General features: G+C 36.5%; 2 protein-coding genes and 1 pseudogene across 2 annotated transcripts; 2 read left to right on the top strand and 1 right to left on the bottom strand.

The window, feature by feature from the left end:
• Positions 1 to 1,156: 1,156 nt before the first annotated feature.
• On the bottom strand, positions 1,157 to 2,712 carry LOC137747206 (SKP1-like protein 1A). The gene is made up of 2 exons (XM_068487271.2): positions 2,266 to 2,712; positions 1,157 to 1,567 (listed from the first exon to the last, which is right to left on the bottom strand). Exons 1-2 carry the CDS (start codon positions 2,560 to 2,562, stop codon positions 1,394 to 1,396), a joined length of 471 nt encoding a protein of 156 aa, XP_068343372.2. The 5' UTR covers positions 2,563 to 2,712; the 3' UTR covers positions 1,157 to 1,393.
• A 4,986-nt stretch (positions 2,713 to 7,698) lies between these two features.
• On the top strand, positions 7,699 to 9,753 carry LOC137747781 (3-dehydroquinate synthase, chloroplastic-like; annotated as a pseudogene).
• A 3,258-nt stretch (positions 9,754 to 13,011) lies between these two features.
• Positions 13,012 to 15,630, top strand: LOC137746994 (rac-like GTP-binding protein ARAC1). Its single transcript, XM_068486994.2, has 7 exons — positions 13,012 to 13,621; positions 14,351 to 14,438; positions 14,528 to 14,637; positions 14,753 to 14,816; positions 14,990 to 15,054; positions 15,143 to 15,208; positions 15,290 to 15,630. Exons 1-7 carry the CDS (start codon positions 13,523 to 13,525, stop codon positions 15,389 to 15,391), a joined length of 594 nt encoding a protein of 197 aa, XP_068343095.1. The 5' UTR covers positions 13,012 to 13,522; the 3' UTR covers positions 15,392 to 15,630.
• Positions 15,631 to 16,007: the final 377 nt, after the last annotated feature.

Here is a 16,007-nt window from a genome sequence, read left to right as displayed (position 1 = left end):
ATTGAATTGGCACCGACCGCAGCTTCTGAAAGGAATTGTCTGGCGAAAGATCACTTCAGGTCGGCAGGTGTTTGGCAGTGCCGAGATTAGAGCATGGTGGTGGACAGCCGCGACGGAGGATATCTGATGGGGTGAGACTTCATCGTCTCTGATCTGCTCAATTGGAAAGTTCGGATCATGCGCCGTCGACGGGGGTAGACAATGAGAGAGAGAGAGAGAGAGACGCAAATTCTTATAGCAACCCCATTTCGTTTTTAGAATTGAATAACTTGCTAAATTCAGTATTAATTTTCAAATGAAAAAAGAGAGACGATACTAATTTTCAAACTTTGTATAATTTAGGATAAAAAAACTTAGTTTGGGAATCCTTTTAAAATGACTATGAGCATTTTTCGGAATGCTTTTAAGACGACTTTAAGCGTTTTTGACGAAAATGATTTTAGAATCACTACTTCCAAAAAATGCAAGTGAGTTCTTAAAAAACACTTACTTTTGGAATTCAAAAATATTTTCTTAAAAAGTCTTTTCAGCCATTTTAAAAACACTTTCAAACGAATTCTTAATTATATAGCATGAGTCTGATGTTATTTGACACTGAATGCAAATTTAGAGGTCGAAATAGAAGGAAAATATACAAGGACAAATTACAGTTTACACTCTTGAAGGTTGGATGCAATTACAACCTCATACACCATCTTTAAAATATTTTAATTTTATATATGTACTTGTTATTTCATTTCAGTGTCATACCTCGTTACATTTTATATCAACTTGACTGTTAAATGATTGCCGATGTGAGTCTAAATTTATGTCATACGAATAAAAAAGTAGTAAACAATATATGGTATCATGTAAAATTTAGTACAAAGCTTCGACAAAAATCTAATAAAAAAATAGTAAACAATTTATGTCACATTCCTCCTCATGCTCAATTCAATTCATCCCATTCTGATTACGAAATAGTAAAACAAGCCATAAGTGATCCTATCTTAAAAACCAGTTTCATAATCATTTTTATGCAAACTCAAGCAAAAATCAAAGGAACTGAGGAATGATAGTCACATAGATATAGAAGAAATGTAACAAGAATTCAGCCAGAAAGGGACACAACTAAGGCATACACACCACGCTTGATTCAAACCACGTGAGAAACAACTTAATGGAAGTAGAAGATTTTGATTCAGAAATAGTAGAACTGGCAATGGCATTGACAGCAGTAGAAGAACCACTACCAACATCAGAATCCAACTTTTATCTACAATTTGAAAGGACTTGCAACTCCGATAAAAGCACTTAAAAACAGAGAATGATAAAGAAGTGAGCTGATTAACTAGAATACATGATAGGTGTGCCAGCTCTAAGTTCCAAGTAAAAAGACCATCACCAAGAAACTTCATTCAAACGCCCATTGGTTCTCACGACGAACTTCCTCCTCTTCCTCCGGGGTGAAGTCGTTCTTGATGTTGAAGGTCTTTCTGATCTCTTCTGGTGTCTTACCCTTGATCATGTCTGCAACTGTCTGGCATGTCAGGTCCAAAAGGCTCTTGATGTTCAAGTAGTTTGCAGCCTGTCAATACCAATATCATCACATTAGAAAAACATAAATAATGCCAGTTTCGGCAATTAGTCACTCACAGAAATAATGAAAACCAACTGATCACATTACAGTAGTTTCTGCAAAAGCTTACACACTACATTCATAAACCAATTAAACCGACGATACTATCGCCACAGACTGAATAATGATGATACGCATGGAAACTAGTTATCTGTTCCGCCACTCTACAAATTGACACACCACAAGTGTTGCAGAAAGAGGCACATTCTCTTATTAACAAACTTAATCACAACTTAGACAAGTAAACGTCGAAAGGCAAAAAATTTCAATACGAAGATATTCCTCTTTATCTCAACTTCAAACAGAAGCACAAGACAAACTTGAAGTAGAAGCAGAAGCAGAATCAGAACAAGCACAGTAACATCAAAAGCAACAAAATTAAACAATTCAAATGCACAGAAACCACTGAATCAAATCCCTAAACAGAAACAAAAGTAAAAAATAATCGAATTGCATCGCATACCAAACCATCATAGAAAACCCCAAATCAGCAACCCTATCCCTAAAAGCAACACAATTGACCCCAGTCCCCAATTCAAAAACCCTAACCCAAACCAATCCCCAAATTCCGAAATCCTAGAATCAAACAAAGCAATCTCGAACAAGGTTAAATCGAAATTCGAGATTAAATTAGGGTTTTAACATACCAGAATGAGATCAAACAGCGTAGCCTGGTCCACCTTTACGAACTCCTGATCCCAGGCCTTGAGATCGTCCTCGGAGATCTTCTCGTCGGGCTTGGCGGCGTCGACATGCCTCTTGCAGTACTCGATGACCTTGGCCAAGATCTTGCTGGTGACGTTGGGCAAAGGAATACCGTTGTCGGCGCAGTCGTCCTCGATCATGTGCTTAATGGTCTGTGACTCCAGCGCCACCGCCTCCTCGACCTCGAACGACTCGCCGTCGGAGCTCTTCAGGGTGATCTTCTTCGACGACGACGACATGGTGACGGTGATAACGATGGTCTCGAAACGACGACGGCTTTGAAAACTCGAAGGGTGTTAGAGAGAGAAAGCGAAAGCTTTTGGTTTGTGGTCGTAGTGAGAGACTTTTGATATCGCCCACGGGAAAAATATAATAAGAACGAGGAGCGGAGGGGGTGAGGGCTATATGGCGCTTTTTAAAGGAGGTTTGGACACGTGGAGAGGAGTGGCTCTTACGTGGCTGATTGCTATTGGATGATATAGTCCTAATATTTTGTTGAAAGGTAAATATAATAGGATTTGGAGTCCATCGGATCCAAATTGTGAGCATTCTAGAAATCCTCATATCTTAGCTATTCATCGTATATTGTGCGATTATAAATTATTTATTTTTATTTAAAATTAAATACAAATAGTACCTGACGAAAATTGACCGTACGATGTACGATAAATGGCTATGATGTGGGAATCCTAGGATCCGGAGAGTTCCAATATAATAGAGAGCATTTACCCACTGAACTATCATCTCAGTGAAAATTAGGTCTCAGAACTATTTTTCGGTAAAATAAGTTCCTAAATTCATTAAAAATTTCTAATTTAATCCCACTATTATATTCAAAGCTATTTTATCAAATTTTTTATCAACTTAAATCACTTGATACACTTTAGAGTGTAATATCATTCTTTTCTCGTCCATAAGCCCTTAATATTTCATATAAGTTGCTAATCTAACGTTCAATTTACCCTCCAAAGTTAACTCTATACACTGTTTCTTTATGTAGAATTACCAATCTACCCTCCAATGTTTATCACATACATGTAACGTGACTTGAATTGACGGAAAATTAAATATAGTAGCTTTGAATATAATATTCGGGATGTAATTAGCAGATCTTTATAATTCAAGAACTGCTATTTCTGAAGAAAAAAAATAATTTAGAAACCTAATTTTCATTCAAGTAATAATTCAGAGATTAAATTGGTAATTTATCTGAAAAAATATAATAAGAACGAGGAGTGAGTGGGTGAGAGCTATGTGACGTGTTGTATGGAGGAGGTTTGGACACGTGGAGAGGAGTGGCTGGTTGCTATTGGATGATATTGTCCTGATATTTTGTTGAAATGAAATAAAATCTCCTAAGATTGGTTGCACCTATTGCACAAAAGAGAGTAATAGGAAGTTGAAAAATTAGATTTAGTGCAAGTTTAGAAGTATTTTTAAAATGATTAAAAGTTTTTTTTTTTTTATGAAAACGTTTTTTGATCCAATTTTCAGAAAAAATAAGTAAATTATGAAAAAGTATTTGAAGTGTTTCTTGTAAGAAATTAGTTATGTGCTTCTTTTTTGGAACCCAAAAATATTTTCTTTAAAAACGCTTTCAAATATTTTAAAAACACTTCTATATGAGCCCCAAGCACACAATGGAAGTGTGGGACCATGATTTTCCAAGCCAGAATAAGGCTGACCTTAATACTGCCACCTCAAAAGTCTGGTCATAGACTTACCAGCGGAGCTGTATCAAACGAAGCAGGGTGCTACCATCACCTTACTCCGGGGCAATGGGCGAAGTCCTAGTGACTTCGCTAGATGACCATGCTTGTTTCGCAAGACACACAATCTGATCTAGATATGGACACAATCAGATCCTATAAGTCTTGGAATCACTACAATCTAGGGACAGGCATATGCCGCAAGTAATTACACTCCTAAGAGGATGCAATATCTACTTACTAGATATCCTCTAGAATTTTCCCGGTTTAGATCGAGGATTCTATCCTACAAATTTCTCTCCCATGGTATAAACACATCAATCTAGGGCTCATTTACAGTAACACAATATATACACTTGATTTATCTGGCCCAATACTTGAGTCTAAAAATCATTTACTAACTTGACTATTGGAGAGTCTTTGGCTGGCACACCCTCGACCTAAAGTTTGCTTACGATTATCTTACTATTTTGCAGGTTGCTAAGGTTACTCAAATTTATGTTCAACCACCGCTCACAGAGGTGGGCAAATTTAATTCCACCAGAAATTATATGTTCTATGTATCAAGTCTTCAAACCCACATCAGAAAGTTAAGAATACAATTTCATCATATTGATATGGCGGAAATGTTTTTCCGTCCCACATCGAAATAGATAGGAAAAGTAATTCTTCAGTTTCCGCCGCCTTATAAAAGGAATCCATTGAGGCTACTATTAATTTACAAGTCGATTGACATTTGTTGTATTAAGGTCTGGTTTGGGAATAAACTGTGAAATAAAACAGCAGAGTATTTGGTAAATTTTTTTGTAAAAGTGTTTTTGAAAAAAAAAAAAAAAAAAAGCAATATTATAGTGTTTGATAAATTTTTATGTAAAACAGATGTGAAAAAAGCTGGGTTTTGCAGCTTTGTATTTTTGGTTTTTTTCACCCAAAACTGTGAAAAAAAAACTGAAGCTGAATGTTTACCAAACATAAAAAAGCTCCAAGCTTTTTTTTATAGCCACTTTTTTTCAGAATCACCGCAGTACCAAACTAGGGCTAACTCTAGTATCTTTAATTTTAATATTTATAATTAATACTCAAATCCTTATTCTTTAAAGTTTACTATCTTTATGTCTAAACAATAACAAAAGATAAGTATTCGTTTGGGTGTTTTCTTAAAATGATTGAAAGCACTTTTGGTGAAAATATTTTTGAAACCAATCCTTGGTAAAAATGTAAGTAAATTCAGGAAAAAACACGTAAAATGCTTTCCAGAAGAAGCATATAACTAATACTTCTTGCATAAATCACTTTAAATGCTTTTACAAAAAAAATATTTTCTCTAACAGTGTTTTCAGTCATTTTAAAAGCACATCCAAACGAGTCCTAAATTGATAACAAGCTTAAGGGCTGGTTTGGTATTGATGTGCTTTAAAAAAAAACTGTTTCTGCTGTGCTGTGAGAATAAGCAATGGTGAAATAAAGCTGTAGAGTGTTTGGTAACTTTTTTGTAAAAGTGCTTTTGGAAAAAAGAAAAAAAAAAACAGTATTATAGTGTTTTGTAAACCTTTATGTAAAACAACTGTGACTGTGTGAGATGATAAAAAATGGTATAATACTAGATGTGCTATTAATTTAATTTTCTTAACAAATAAAGGTGAATTACTAAATATACTTTATTTTTAAAAGAAAAATATTTATAAATTTTATCTTAAACATATAATCCAACGTTTTACAAGAAATCATAATCTAAAGTTTAACAAGAAATCATAATCCAACATTCAACATATAATCCAACATTTATGCTGCTTCACGATTTCAGTTTTTTTTCAAAACTCATTTTTACTACTTCACGTTTTCAGCTTTTTTCATCCAAAAGTGTGAAAAATAAGTTATTTTTAAATGTTTATCAAATACTTTTTTTAGCTTACTTTTTTTTATACCTACTTTTTATAAAAGCAAATCAGTATCAAACCAGTACTAAGATACTATCATGGAAAGTGCTGCAATATAATAAAGCAAAAGCCTTGGGCGCACCTAATGCGCGTATGCCATGCATAAAATGATGAAGATAAGAGATTCTTGTGGTGCAAAATTCAACTCAATTATTTGAGTTGTGCAATACAATTTGCTTTTTGTGAAACCATAGGGCTTAGGTGCTTTTATGCTAAAAAGAGAAGTAGGCATTGGATGTGACTACAACGCCTCGTGGTATTGAATTCTTTAATTTCAATATTCAAATCTTCATTTTAAAAGTATCCAAAATTTCGTTGCATTGTAAAAAAACTGTAGCTTACTTGCGCAAAAGGCTAGTACTTAATGGGATGAGAATTTTACTTCACAAGAGATTGAGCAAAAAAACTGTTGAATAGCCTATTTCTTACGTGTACCCATTGGAGAATTTTGAAAAGAAAAAAAAAACAAAAAAAAAAAACTGAAAAATGAATACTTTACAAGAGATAAAAATTCATTAATCATTTTTTTTTTTTGAAACTTTAACGAAAAACTTTCGGTATTTTTCACTTTAACGAAAAACCATATTTTTATATTAAAAAGTCTATCCTGATACTATTCATTTTACCCTTTTTTGTCCTTATCATTAAAACTTAAAGTTTTAAATCTTTTTAATTAGTTTTCTTTTTTAATTTTCTATAACATAACTTAACCGAAGTTTCTTAGAGAGCTTACTCAAGCCAATGCAAACGTGCATGTAAATAGTTAAAGTTGGCACCTATTACGCAATACGATAGTGTTCTTAATCATTTCCTTTACAACTACGAAAAGATAGTGAGTACTGAGATAGAAATATACAATGAATAAAATATTAGAAAGTGTACAAGTTTGACTAAAGCTCTCTCTTGTAAGCATGATTCCCATGTACCAAATCATGAGTGGTAATGGTGGTTTCACTATTTTTCTATTACTGATCACAAAATAAGAGAGAAAGGAATAATAAATCAATTACGCTTAAGATGTTGCTCTGAGCTGGAGTAATTGTGTTTTTTTGTTTCCTTTTTTTTTTTGATGACTTGGCAATGAAAGTCATGTTGGAGATATGCTCTGAAAATCAATATTTGGAAGAAATATTTCAGGATAATGTATGTATGTATAGATAACTCTAATACAACAAAAGGCAAAGTCATTTATTAGGACTATCTCAATGAACGATATACATCCAAAATTAGTGAGTCCATGGACAATAGATCGATGGAAGAAGTAATCTAAAGATGTTAGACTACAGAGATTTTCTTCACATAACCATAATGTCCAAAAGGTTCCTAGTCATAGGATTGCTAGAGGGACGCTGACAATCCGGATACACTAGTACGTACTATGTCTGCTTCAAATGGGAAGGATGGAAAGTCTCAAGCCATTCGTGTAGTGACACTAAGACAAGTATGTAGGTGCTTATTAAGGGAATGAGTTCACTAAACACAATCAAACGAGAGAACTTGCATGGAGGTCTACTTACATGTCAAGCAAGTAACTCTACTAGTTAGAATAATGTAAGTAATCCTTTGATCTGAGACATCATAGTTGTCTTGGGGATATGTTGCTGATCATTTGATAATGAGACATGACCACATCTCATCTTGGATGTGTTCTATGCAGTGTTGGGGTGTCCCTCAACTTTAACCAGGAGCAATGGTCCCTTGACCAACTTGTAGCAATGGTTCTTCCAACATGACTCATTATGAAGGAAGTTATGACGGAGTTGACAAAAAGGTTGCACATTTTGATGAGTTTAGGGACCAAAGGTCACATAGTTTAGTTGAGGAATCATTGCTCCAATTAGGTTAAAGTTGAGAGACGTTGCTATAATTTTCTCTTCTTTAGAATTAAGCTTCTTTTCCTTGTTTCAATTGCGGTTTTGAGGATGTTGTGGTTCGTGTTGTTGATTATTATGTTAACGTAGGCATGTTCACGGAAGGAGGGTTCTTGTGGTCACTAACACCAAAGTTGCACCATTGTGCTTGGATAAAGTTGTTGAGGCTTTGACAAGAGATAACCCGAATGTGTCAATTGAGAGGGTGATTTTACCGGATGGTGAGAAGTGTAAGAACATGGTGAGTATCTAAATGCTCGTTTGAAATATAGTCTTTAAGATTGCATTTGGCCAGTTGAATCATGAGTAACCGTGTTCTTCAACTGGCAGGGCACTCTTATGAAAGTGTTTGACAAGGCTATTGGGTCAAGAGTACTGGACCAGCGATGTACATTTGTTGCGCTCGGAGGCGGCGTGATTGGTGACATGTGTGGCTATGCTGCTGCTTCTTACCTTCGGGGTGTTAACTTCATTCAGATTCTGACAATTTTTAAGGCGCAGGTCGGTCACTAACTATCTCTTTCCTTTTCTAGCAATCATGCACTTATGCTCATTATGTCTCATGCATCAAATTTTTACGTTGCTCGACTTGCAGGTTCATTCTTCTGTTGGCGGAAAAACTGATATAAACCACTCTCTTGGGAAGAACTTAATCGGTGCTTTTTACCAACCTCAGTGTACGCTTATTGTCACAAACACATTGAACACATTACCAGATCGGGAACTGGCATCAGGGCTTGCGGAGGCCATTAAGTGTGGGCTTGTTAGAGATGCAGATTTCTTTGAATGGCAGGAGAGGAATATTCAGGCAATAATGGCAAGGTATGAAAGTTACACTGAGAGTAAGGAACAGCAAAAAGTTACTGGAGCCAGCACCATGCTGCATATTCCTCTCAATTCATGTTCTATTTCACATGATAAATGTTACGGGACATCAAATTAAGAGAGCGTCTTGTCACCGCCAGTGGTTATAACTTTAAGGCTGTAAAAATGTGGCCGTTTTATCTTTTCTAGTCTGTTGAAGCTTCGTGAATAATCTCGATCCTGCACAAGATGCATATTAGGTTAGTTACGTTGAATATAGTTGGTGCATGCAGGGATCCAGCGGCATTGGCTTATGCTATAAAGCAGTCGTGTGAAATCAAGGCTGAGCTTGTCCTTGGACGAGAGGGAAAGTGGAGTGAGGGCTATACTGAATTTGGGTCATACATTTGGTCATGTGAGTTTTTGTTTTGTACAATTAGGTGTTGAAAGCCTATGTACTTTGACAAGTCATCTTCGCCTTTTGTTATATTCTGTTAAATCCCCTATCTAATTGAATCTTTCGGATGAAATGTGACATATTTTCAGGCAATAGAAACTGGCTCCATGGAGAAGCTGTTACGGCTCGGTAAGAGATTTACGCATTTACATTTCTTTCTTCCCTTACAAAATTATTCCTCAATGTTTAAAGAGCTTGTGTGCTAGGTTATGGCTGCTGACATGTCATACCGCCTTGGCTGGATTGATGATGCACTTGAGAAGCGAACCACCAACATTTTTAAGCAGTCCAAGTTACCTATTGCACCTGCTGAATCTGTGACGATCGAGATGTTCAGATCTGTAATGGCGGTAAGAGAATGGCAGTGTAAGTTCATAGAAGCTCAGTAACTTCTTTGCTTGTTTGTTAATGCATCCGTCTTCTTTCGGCATGGCAGATTGATAAGAAGGTAGCTGATGGGTTACTAAGGCTCGTCCTTCTGAAGGGTCCTTTGGGAAACTGTGTCTTCACCGGAAGGCCCTCGACGAAACACTCCATGCATTTTGTAAGTCCTGATGATCCGCACAAGATGTGTGTGAGTTCCTCACCTGCGTTTCGTGGTTTTTGTATTTTAGTCGTCCACTCGTCCGTGTACTTTGCCCCTATGTTTTAGATGCCCTTAGCTTCCCCTAATTTTATTGGCAAGAGCTTTTACCATGTTGTAATTTTAGAAACTATTGTATTTACAATAAGCATGGGAAACCATATTATTCAACTCTTGCTTCTTTTCTGGAAATCATGAATGTAATATATGCATATTCTGAGAAAGACTTGGCTCCTCAAGGACCTCCTCTTTTAAAATACCTCAAGACCCTATATATCCATAGTATTTTGCGCTTCTGATCGGAATCGCTCATAACTATTCACTATGTAAAGATCATCTCTACAAAAATTAATTAAAACTAAGGTTGTTTAGTCATCAAGCTGTATAAAAATAGATTAACGGATTGGGTAAAAGAATTATGAACCGTCTATCTATTTGTTACGGGTGATCAACTAAACGATCTTAGTTTTAATTGATGTTTTGCAAAAATGATCTTTACATGGTAATTTATAATATAAACGATTTTGATCGTAAGCACATGATTTGCTGAGTAGGCCACAAAGTATTTTAAGAAGGAACTCGTTAACCTTAAGGAACCAAACTCTTCTCTTCCTTTCTAGTTCCAAGTTTTCAAGGAACTCCTTAACCTCAAACAACACTCAACATTCCAGTTTATAACATGATGTCACGTGATTTAAGTTTTCCATATAGAATTGCATGATTTGGTTGGAGCACCTTTACCTTGACGTCCCCACTTCATTAAAGTATTTGATCTCGGCTTTTCATCGAATCACTTGGAAATAGCCACGACAATTTTTTTTTTTCGTTTCTTTTTATACCTCTTACCCACCAAATAAAGAAAAACTTACATGCAACTGGAATTTCGAAGTAGTTAAATCTCAAACCAATTACTCGATGCCTTATAAATAAGTTAAAATACATAACCATGTGGGACAGACTCGATTCAATGACACCTTTATCGTCTCGGTTGCATATAAGTTTTTCCACTGTTCTAAAAATCTCCGCCTAGCACCACCTCGATTAATATCTAGACGTTTGAAAATTAAGAAAATGCCCATAGACCTACTGAGGCACTCGTCTAGACCACTTAGGCACCTGCCCAGACCTGCCTAGGCATCGACTCACTTAGGCAAAAAATAGATAACTTTCATTTTGCATTTTTTTTTCAATAAATTGAAGAGACTTGTCGAATATTTAAATGAGCAAACATATATGCTTGTTCCCCATGTTTTCATTATGTTCCAATACTTCATAATATATTTGTTATTCTATTTTGTAGTTTATGATGAAATTATATATATTTTAAGTATAAACATACACTTATTTACATAAAATATAATGGATTTAGTTAAATCTGCCTAGTCCTCCTAGACCCTGCCTAACCGCCTAAGCGCTAGGCCCCAGCTTGCCACCTAAGCACCGTCCGACTATCGCCTAGCGTCTTTTAGAACCTTGAGTTTTTTTTTGGTAGATGAGCAGTTTTGCCCTTTTTCTTTCCAGCCTTGCAATTCAAATTCCAAAATTGGATAAACATTTTTGCCCTATACTTTTAAGGTGGCAATGCAACTGTTCCATAATGTAATTGGAGGAGGACAGACAGCTTTAGCATAGCCAGAAGATCTTCTGCCCAATCTGCCGATTCTGCCCTAATCATATTTAATTCTTCCCCCTCCTAATCCCTCCTAATCTCCTCCCGTTCCCTCTCATTCTCTCACACTTTCCTCTCTGTTTTGCTCTTTCTATAAAAAAAAAAGTTAACACAAAATGTTGATATGACTTAATCATAACCGTTTAAATAGAAGGATAGGGGAGGGAAGGGAGATTGAGAGAAAAATTAGGAGGGGAGAGAACTCTACTCTGGTTTTACAACGTAACTCGATGTTTCAAAACATATACTTTTCCTTAAGATTTCAATATTTAATCTCAATTTGGTCGCAAGTGATAAATAGTCCAGCGAATAGAACCTCCTATTCAGTTTATTGCGTCTTGAGTTTAAACTATTTTCATATTTTATGATCAGTGTAGTTTAAAATAATAATAACGTTTGTAATAAAAAATCTCAAATTGCCCAAAAAGCCTTTCACACCAAATCCACAAGGCCTCCAAACTTTCCATAATCTTAGTTAATTATCTTGTACCTAAAGAAATTAATCATTTTTCATGAAATTATTCTTGTATTGTGGGGTTTGATGTGGTTGCTGTCATGTAAATTATACTCTATCAAATTCCAACCACCTCTTCTACCACACATTCATTGGCAAGCATAAGTTGGTATGGTAGTTTTCATCTAATATATCAATATTTAAGGTGCATGTTAAGATACAAGTATAACGTTATATCGTGTGACAGTATTATAGTATCATATAATAATTTCACATGTTAGTATTGCTCGAATCAAGTACAGTTAGGTTAAGGCCAAAATAATCCTCAACTAATTGACAATTAGAACGTATCACCGTCATTGTGATCCAATAAACTAAAAGGACGGTCCCAAGCCAACAAAGTTTCTCGCAAAGCGAGGGTCGCAGAGAAACATCTAATATGCAGCCTTACCTTTACTTTACAAATATGTTGTTTACATGACTCGAACTCTTGATTTTTTTGTCACCAAAGAGCAACATTTCCATTGACCAAGGCTTGCTTTGATCCCATAAATAAAAAATAAAAAATTATGCATAGCACAAAAATAACTCTTCTTGAAAACAAGAATCCAATTAAAAATCCATGAGACTAGGTGTGAAAGGATTCTTGTCTATTGATGATTATCTCTACTAATCATCCTCATCAAACTTGGGTTGTGATTATTTCTTTGTCACAAATTATTGGAACAGGTTGACAAGATGATAACATAACATGTCAGAACTTGCAAAAACACTATTGTGCAGACAGTTAGACCTTATGTACGAATATACCAAGCGAGCCAGGTTTCTTTCGCACTCATCTGACGTTTTATATCGTGTCATACTTTGTATCTAGAATACAAACCAAAATAAGAATCACCAACTAATTAGTCATAACGACAATCCAGCAACATAACACGTCACTTTCCAACGCCAACAACAAAAACAGTAATCGTGGAACAATTCCGCGTGGACAATAGCGAACCAATCCCAAATTACCTTAAATCAATAGTCGATTTCCAAATTAAAGGGATAAAAATTAAAATCACACAGACAAGACTTAACATCACAACAAGAAAAATAAATCCCTTTGTTTCATTTCACTTTTCATCCCCACCAACCTCAAAAATCTTTTGGAAAAAAAAAAAAAAAGCCCCTCAAAAATCCGACCCAAACACATATAACCGGACCCAACTTCCTCGCGACTAGCGCGCAGAAAGAAAGAAAAACAGAGAGGAGAGAGAAAGAGACACAGAGGGGAGAGAGACAGAGTCTCACAGTCACAGCCTCGAAGCTATTTGTTGGAGAGTTTGTTGCTCAACGAACGCTTCAACGGCAAATAAAATTCGCGGCCAAAAAAATAGTCCGCCATTTTTGTCTCGCTCACTCTCCTCTTTTCTCTTCCGTGGAGCTTCCAGACGCCCGCACAAGACCCACATTCGCCCATTTTTCTCCTTCCAATTTTCCCCTTCCGAACTCCCCCAATCTTTTTCTTCTCTTTTCTCTCTCGATTCCCCCCCCCCTCCCAATTTGCCAGAATTAGGGTTAGGTTTCGTCGTGAATCGTCCGGATTTCGATCGCTCCACAGATGTGTAAGTGAAGAGGACGAGGAGGAAGGAGAAGAAGAAGAAGATCGGGTCCTCAGGTTCGAAGATCTGGGGCTTGGGTTTTTCTCGAGAAAGTGAGAGAGCGAGAAAATGAGCGCGTCCAGGTTCATAAAGTGCGTCACGGTTGGGGACGGGGCTGTGGGTAAGACGTGTCTGCTTATCTCCTACACCAGCAACACCTTCCCCACCGTAAGTCTTCAATTCCCAATTCCCAATTCGCTTTAATTTCCCTTCCTTTTTTGGGAATTTTAATTTCGTGCGCCATTGTTGCAATAGGTGGAATGTATTTGGTAATTGATTTATTGCTTTTAATTGGGTTTTTGGGTTTGGTTCTGGGGAAGTTTGATGCCGAATGCAATGAGTTGTTGGTGAATTTGTTGTTTTGGTAGAATAATTATTCACAAATTAGCTTCCTTTGAAAATGTGCTTTCTTGTTCCTTTTGTTTCTGGTGCTGCTATTTGCTGATTTTGTATTATTTTTAGCTCAATCTTGCTGACGATATTTGATTGTTTTAGGAAAACATTGGGTGCAAATAATTAGAATGGTATTAATTTTGGTCAAAATTGCCCCTTTTTTTGAGGGGCAATCAAATGTGAAAGGTTTGAAAATAAGTGGGTTATTTGGGATTTTAAAATTCTTTTTCTGCTCTTGACATAATTCCTCGGATGTTTGGATTGAGGCGTTTTATAGGAGTTTTTTAGATTTTTGGGATTTTACTTTAGCTATTCTGCCTATAAGATGTTATTTGATGAAATTTTAAATCTTTTCTCCCTAGAATGTCTGAACTTCCGAACTTTTTGCAATGTGGTTGTTTGTGATTTCATATTGTTAAGGTTTATAACTTGTAAGGAAGGGGAGATCATTTGTCGTTATGATGTACGGTTTATAACTTTATTCCGTATTGTGGTGGGAAACAGGATTACGTGCCAACTGTTTTCGACAATTTCAGTGCAAACGTGGTCGTGAATGGGAGCACTGTTAACCTGGGGCTATGGGACACAGCTGGTAAATATGCATTGTCACTTCAGTTTTTGTTGACTAGGGGTTGTATGCATATATGTGTTTTAGGTCTGAATTTATTTTTTGTGCAACAGGACAGGAGGATTACAATAGATTAAGACCTTTGAGTTATCGTGGTGCTGATGTGTTTATACTGGCGTTCTCTCTCATCAGCAAAGCCAGCTATGAAAATGTGTCCAAGAAGGTGAGATTTTGCTATATGGGATGTATGTGTACAAAATGTGCTACTGATTATGACTGTTTTGTCTTTACCTTGATGATCTGATGATAAATCTCAAATGTATTGATTTCCTTTCCAGTGGATCCCAGAATTGAAGCATTATGCGCCCGGTGTCCCGATTATTCTCGTTGGAACAAAGCTTGGTAAAAATTTTATCTTTCTACTTTGTAGATATTTAAAAAAGTTTCGGCCGCTTTATTAAATCTTATTCCTCAACCTTAGATAAATCTTGAGATAATGGGCCCATTGTTTGAACACATTGAGTGTTTTTATTCAATGATAGTTCTAACTGCGAAATGTCTTTAAAATGAGCCAGATCTTCGGGACGACAAGCAGTTCTTTATTGACCATCCTGGTGCTGTCCCAATTACTACCGCTCAAGTAACGTTCTTGTCTTTATTGACCATCCTTGTGCCTTATCTTCTTTTCTTCTTCCTTATAATTAAGATTTATATCTCTACCCTTGTAGGGAGAGGAGCTCAGGAAGCTAATTGGAGCACCAGCGTATATCGAGTGCAGTTCAAAAACTCAGCAGGTATTTATATTATCTATTGCATTATGCGGGGGTATTTTTCATGCCTGAACTGTGACTTATGACGTGTGCTTGCGGCTGCAGAATGTGAAAGGGGTCTTTGATGCCGCCATCAGGGTTGTCCTTCAACCTCCGAAGCAGAAGAAAAAGGAAGGCGGCAAAGGGAAGGCATGCTCCATATTGTGATTTGGAAAATAGGTGTAAAGAGATAATGACCAGCCATCCTGCATGTATTCCCTCACACCCCTTTGTTCCCTAAATCTCGTTTTTCCCTTTTTGTCCTGAAGAAGTTGGAGTCAGTAAGTTGCCGCGTTTGGCAATCGTATGGATCTATCTGTGAAAGCATCAGGTGGTTTGGTGTTGCATTCTTGGAACTGTTGTGATCTCTTAATTGTTGAATTCTATGGTTGGCAACTTTTTCTCAACTCCGGCTTTGATTTTTTTATATTGTTTTAATAGACTGGACTCCCAGTTAGGAAGCCGACCTCGTTTTGCATTGATACACTTATACTATTACTGTCTGGTGTGCTTGAAGGATTGGGCCTATGCGTTTGGTTTTCATTTTTGTGGTTTGCCTCAACACAATGCATCGCTTCGCATGAGATTATTAGGCTTGTCGGTTTTTAACGCTCCTCTTTTAGCCTCTTGCACTCGTCCTGTTGGCAACTTATAAAAGAGGAGTGTCAAAATCGCTACTCAGTAGATTAAGAACAATATTGGTGAGCTAAGTTTGAGGAACTGGTGGTTTGATTCATTAAGGTGTCCTTCTAGGCCCAAGTTGTAGCCAATTGTACTTGAAAGA

This window comes from Pyrus communis, chromosome 2, assembly GCF_041283825.1.
Source record: "Pyrus communis isolate YQ-2024b chromosome 2, ASM4128382v1, whole genome shotgun sequence".
NCBI lineage: Eukaryota > Viridiplantae > Streptophyta > Magnoliopsida > Rosales > Rosaceae > Pyrus > Pyrus communis.
Note: the sequence above shows the minus strand (reverse complement) of the source record. Positions and strands in the feature narration are given on the sequence as shown.

What these genes read in the sequence shown, in the direction of transcription:
- LOC137746994 (XM_068486994.2), top strand. Translation starts at nt 13,523, where the DNA reads ATGAGCGCGTCCAGGTTCATAAAGTGCGTCACGGTTGGGGACGGGGCT. An exon ending in ATGAAAATGTGTCCAAGAAG is followed by an intron (nt 14,638 to 14,752) that starts GTGAGATTTTGC and finishes TTTCCTTTCCAG; the next exon opens with TGGATCCCAGAATTGAAGCA. An exon ending in TCTCGTTGGAACAAAGCTTG is followed by an intron (nt 14,817 to 14,989) that starts GTAAAAATTTTA and finishes AAAATGAGCCAG; the next exon opens with ATCTTCGGGACGACAAGCAG.
- LOC137747206 (XM_068487271.2), bottom strand. Translation starts at nt 2,562, where the DNA reads ATGTCGTCGTCGTCGAAGAAGATCACCCTGAAGAGCTCCGACGGCGAG. An exon ending in CGCTGTTTGATCTCATTCTG is followed by an intron (nt 1,568 to 2,265) that starts GTATGTTAAAAC and finishes TGGTATTGACAG; the next exon opens with GCTGCAAACTACTTGAACAT.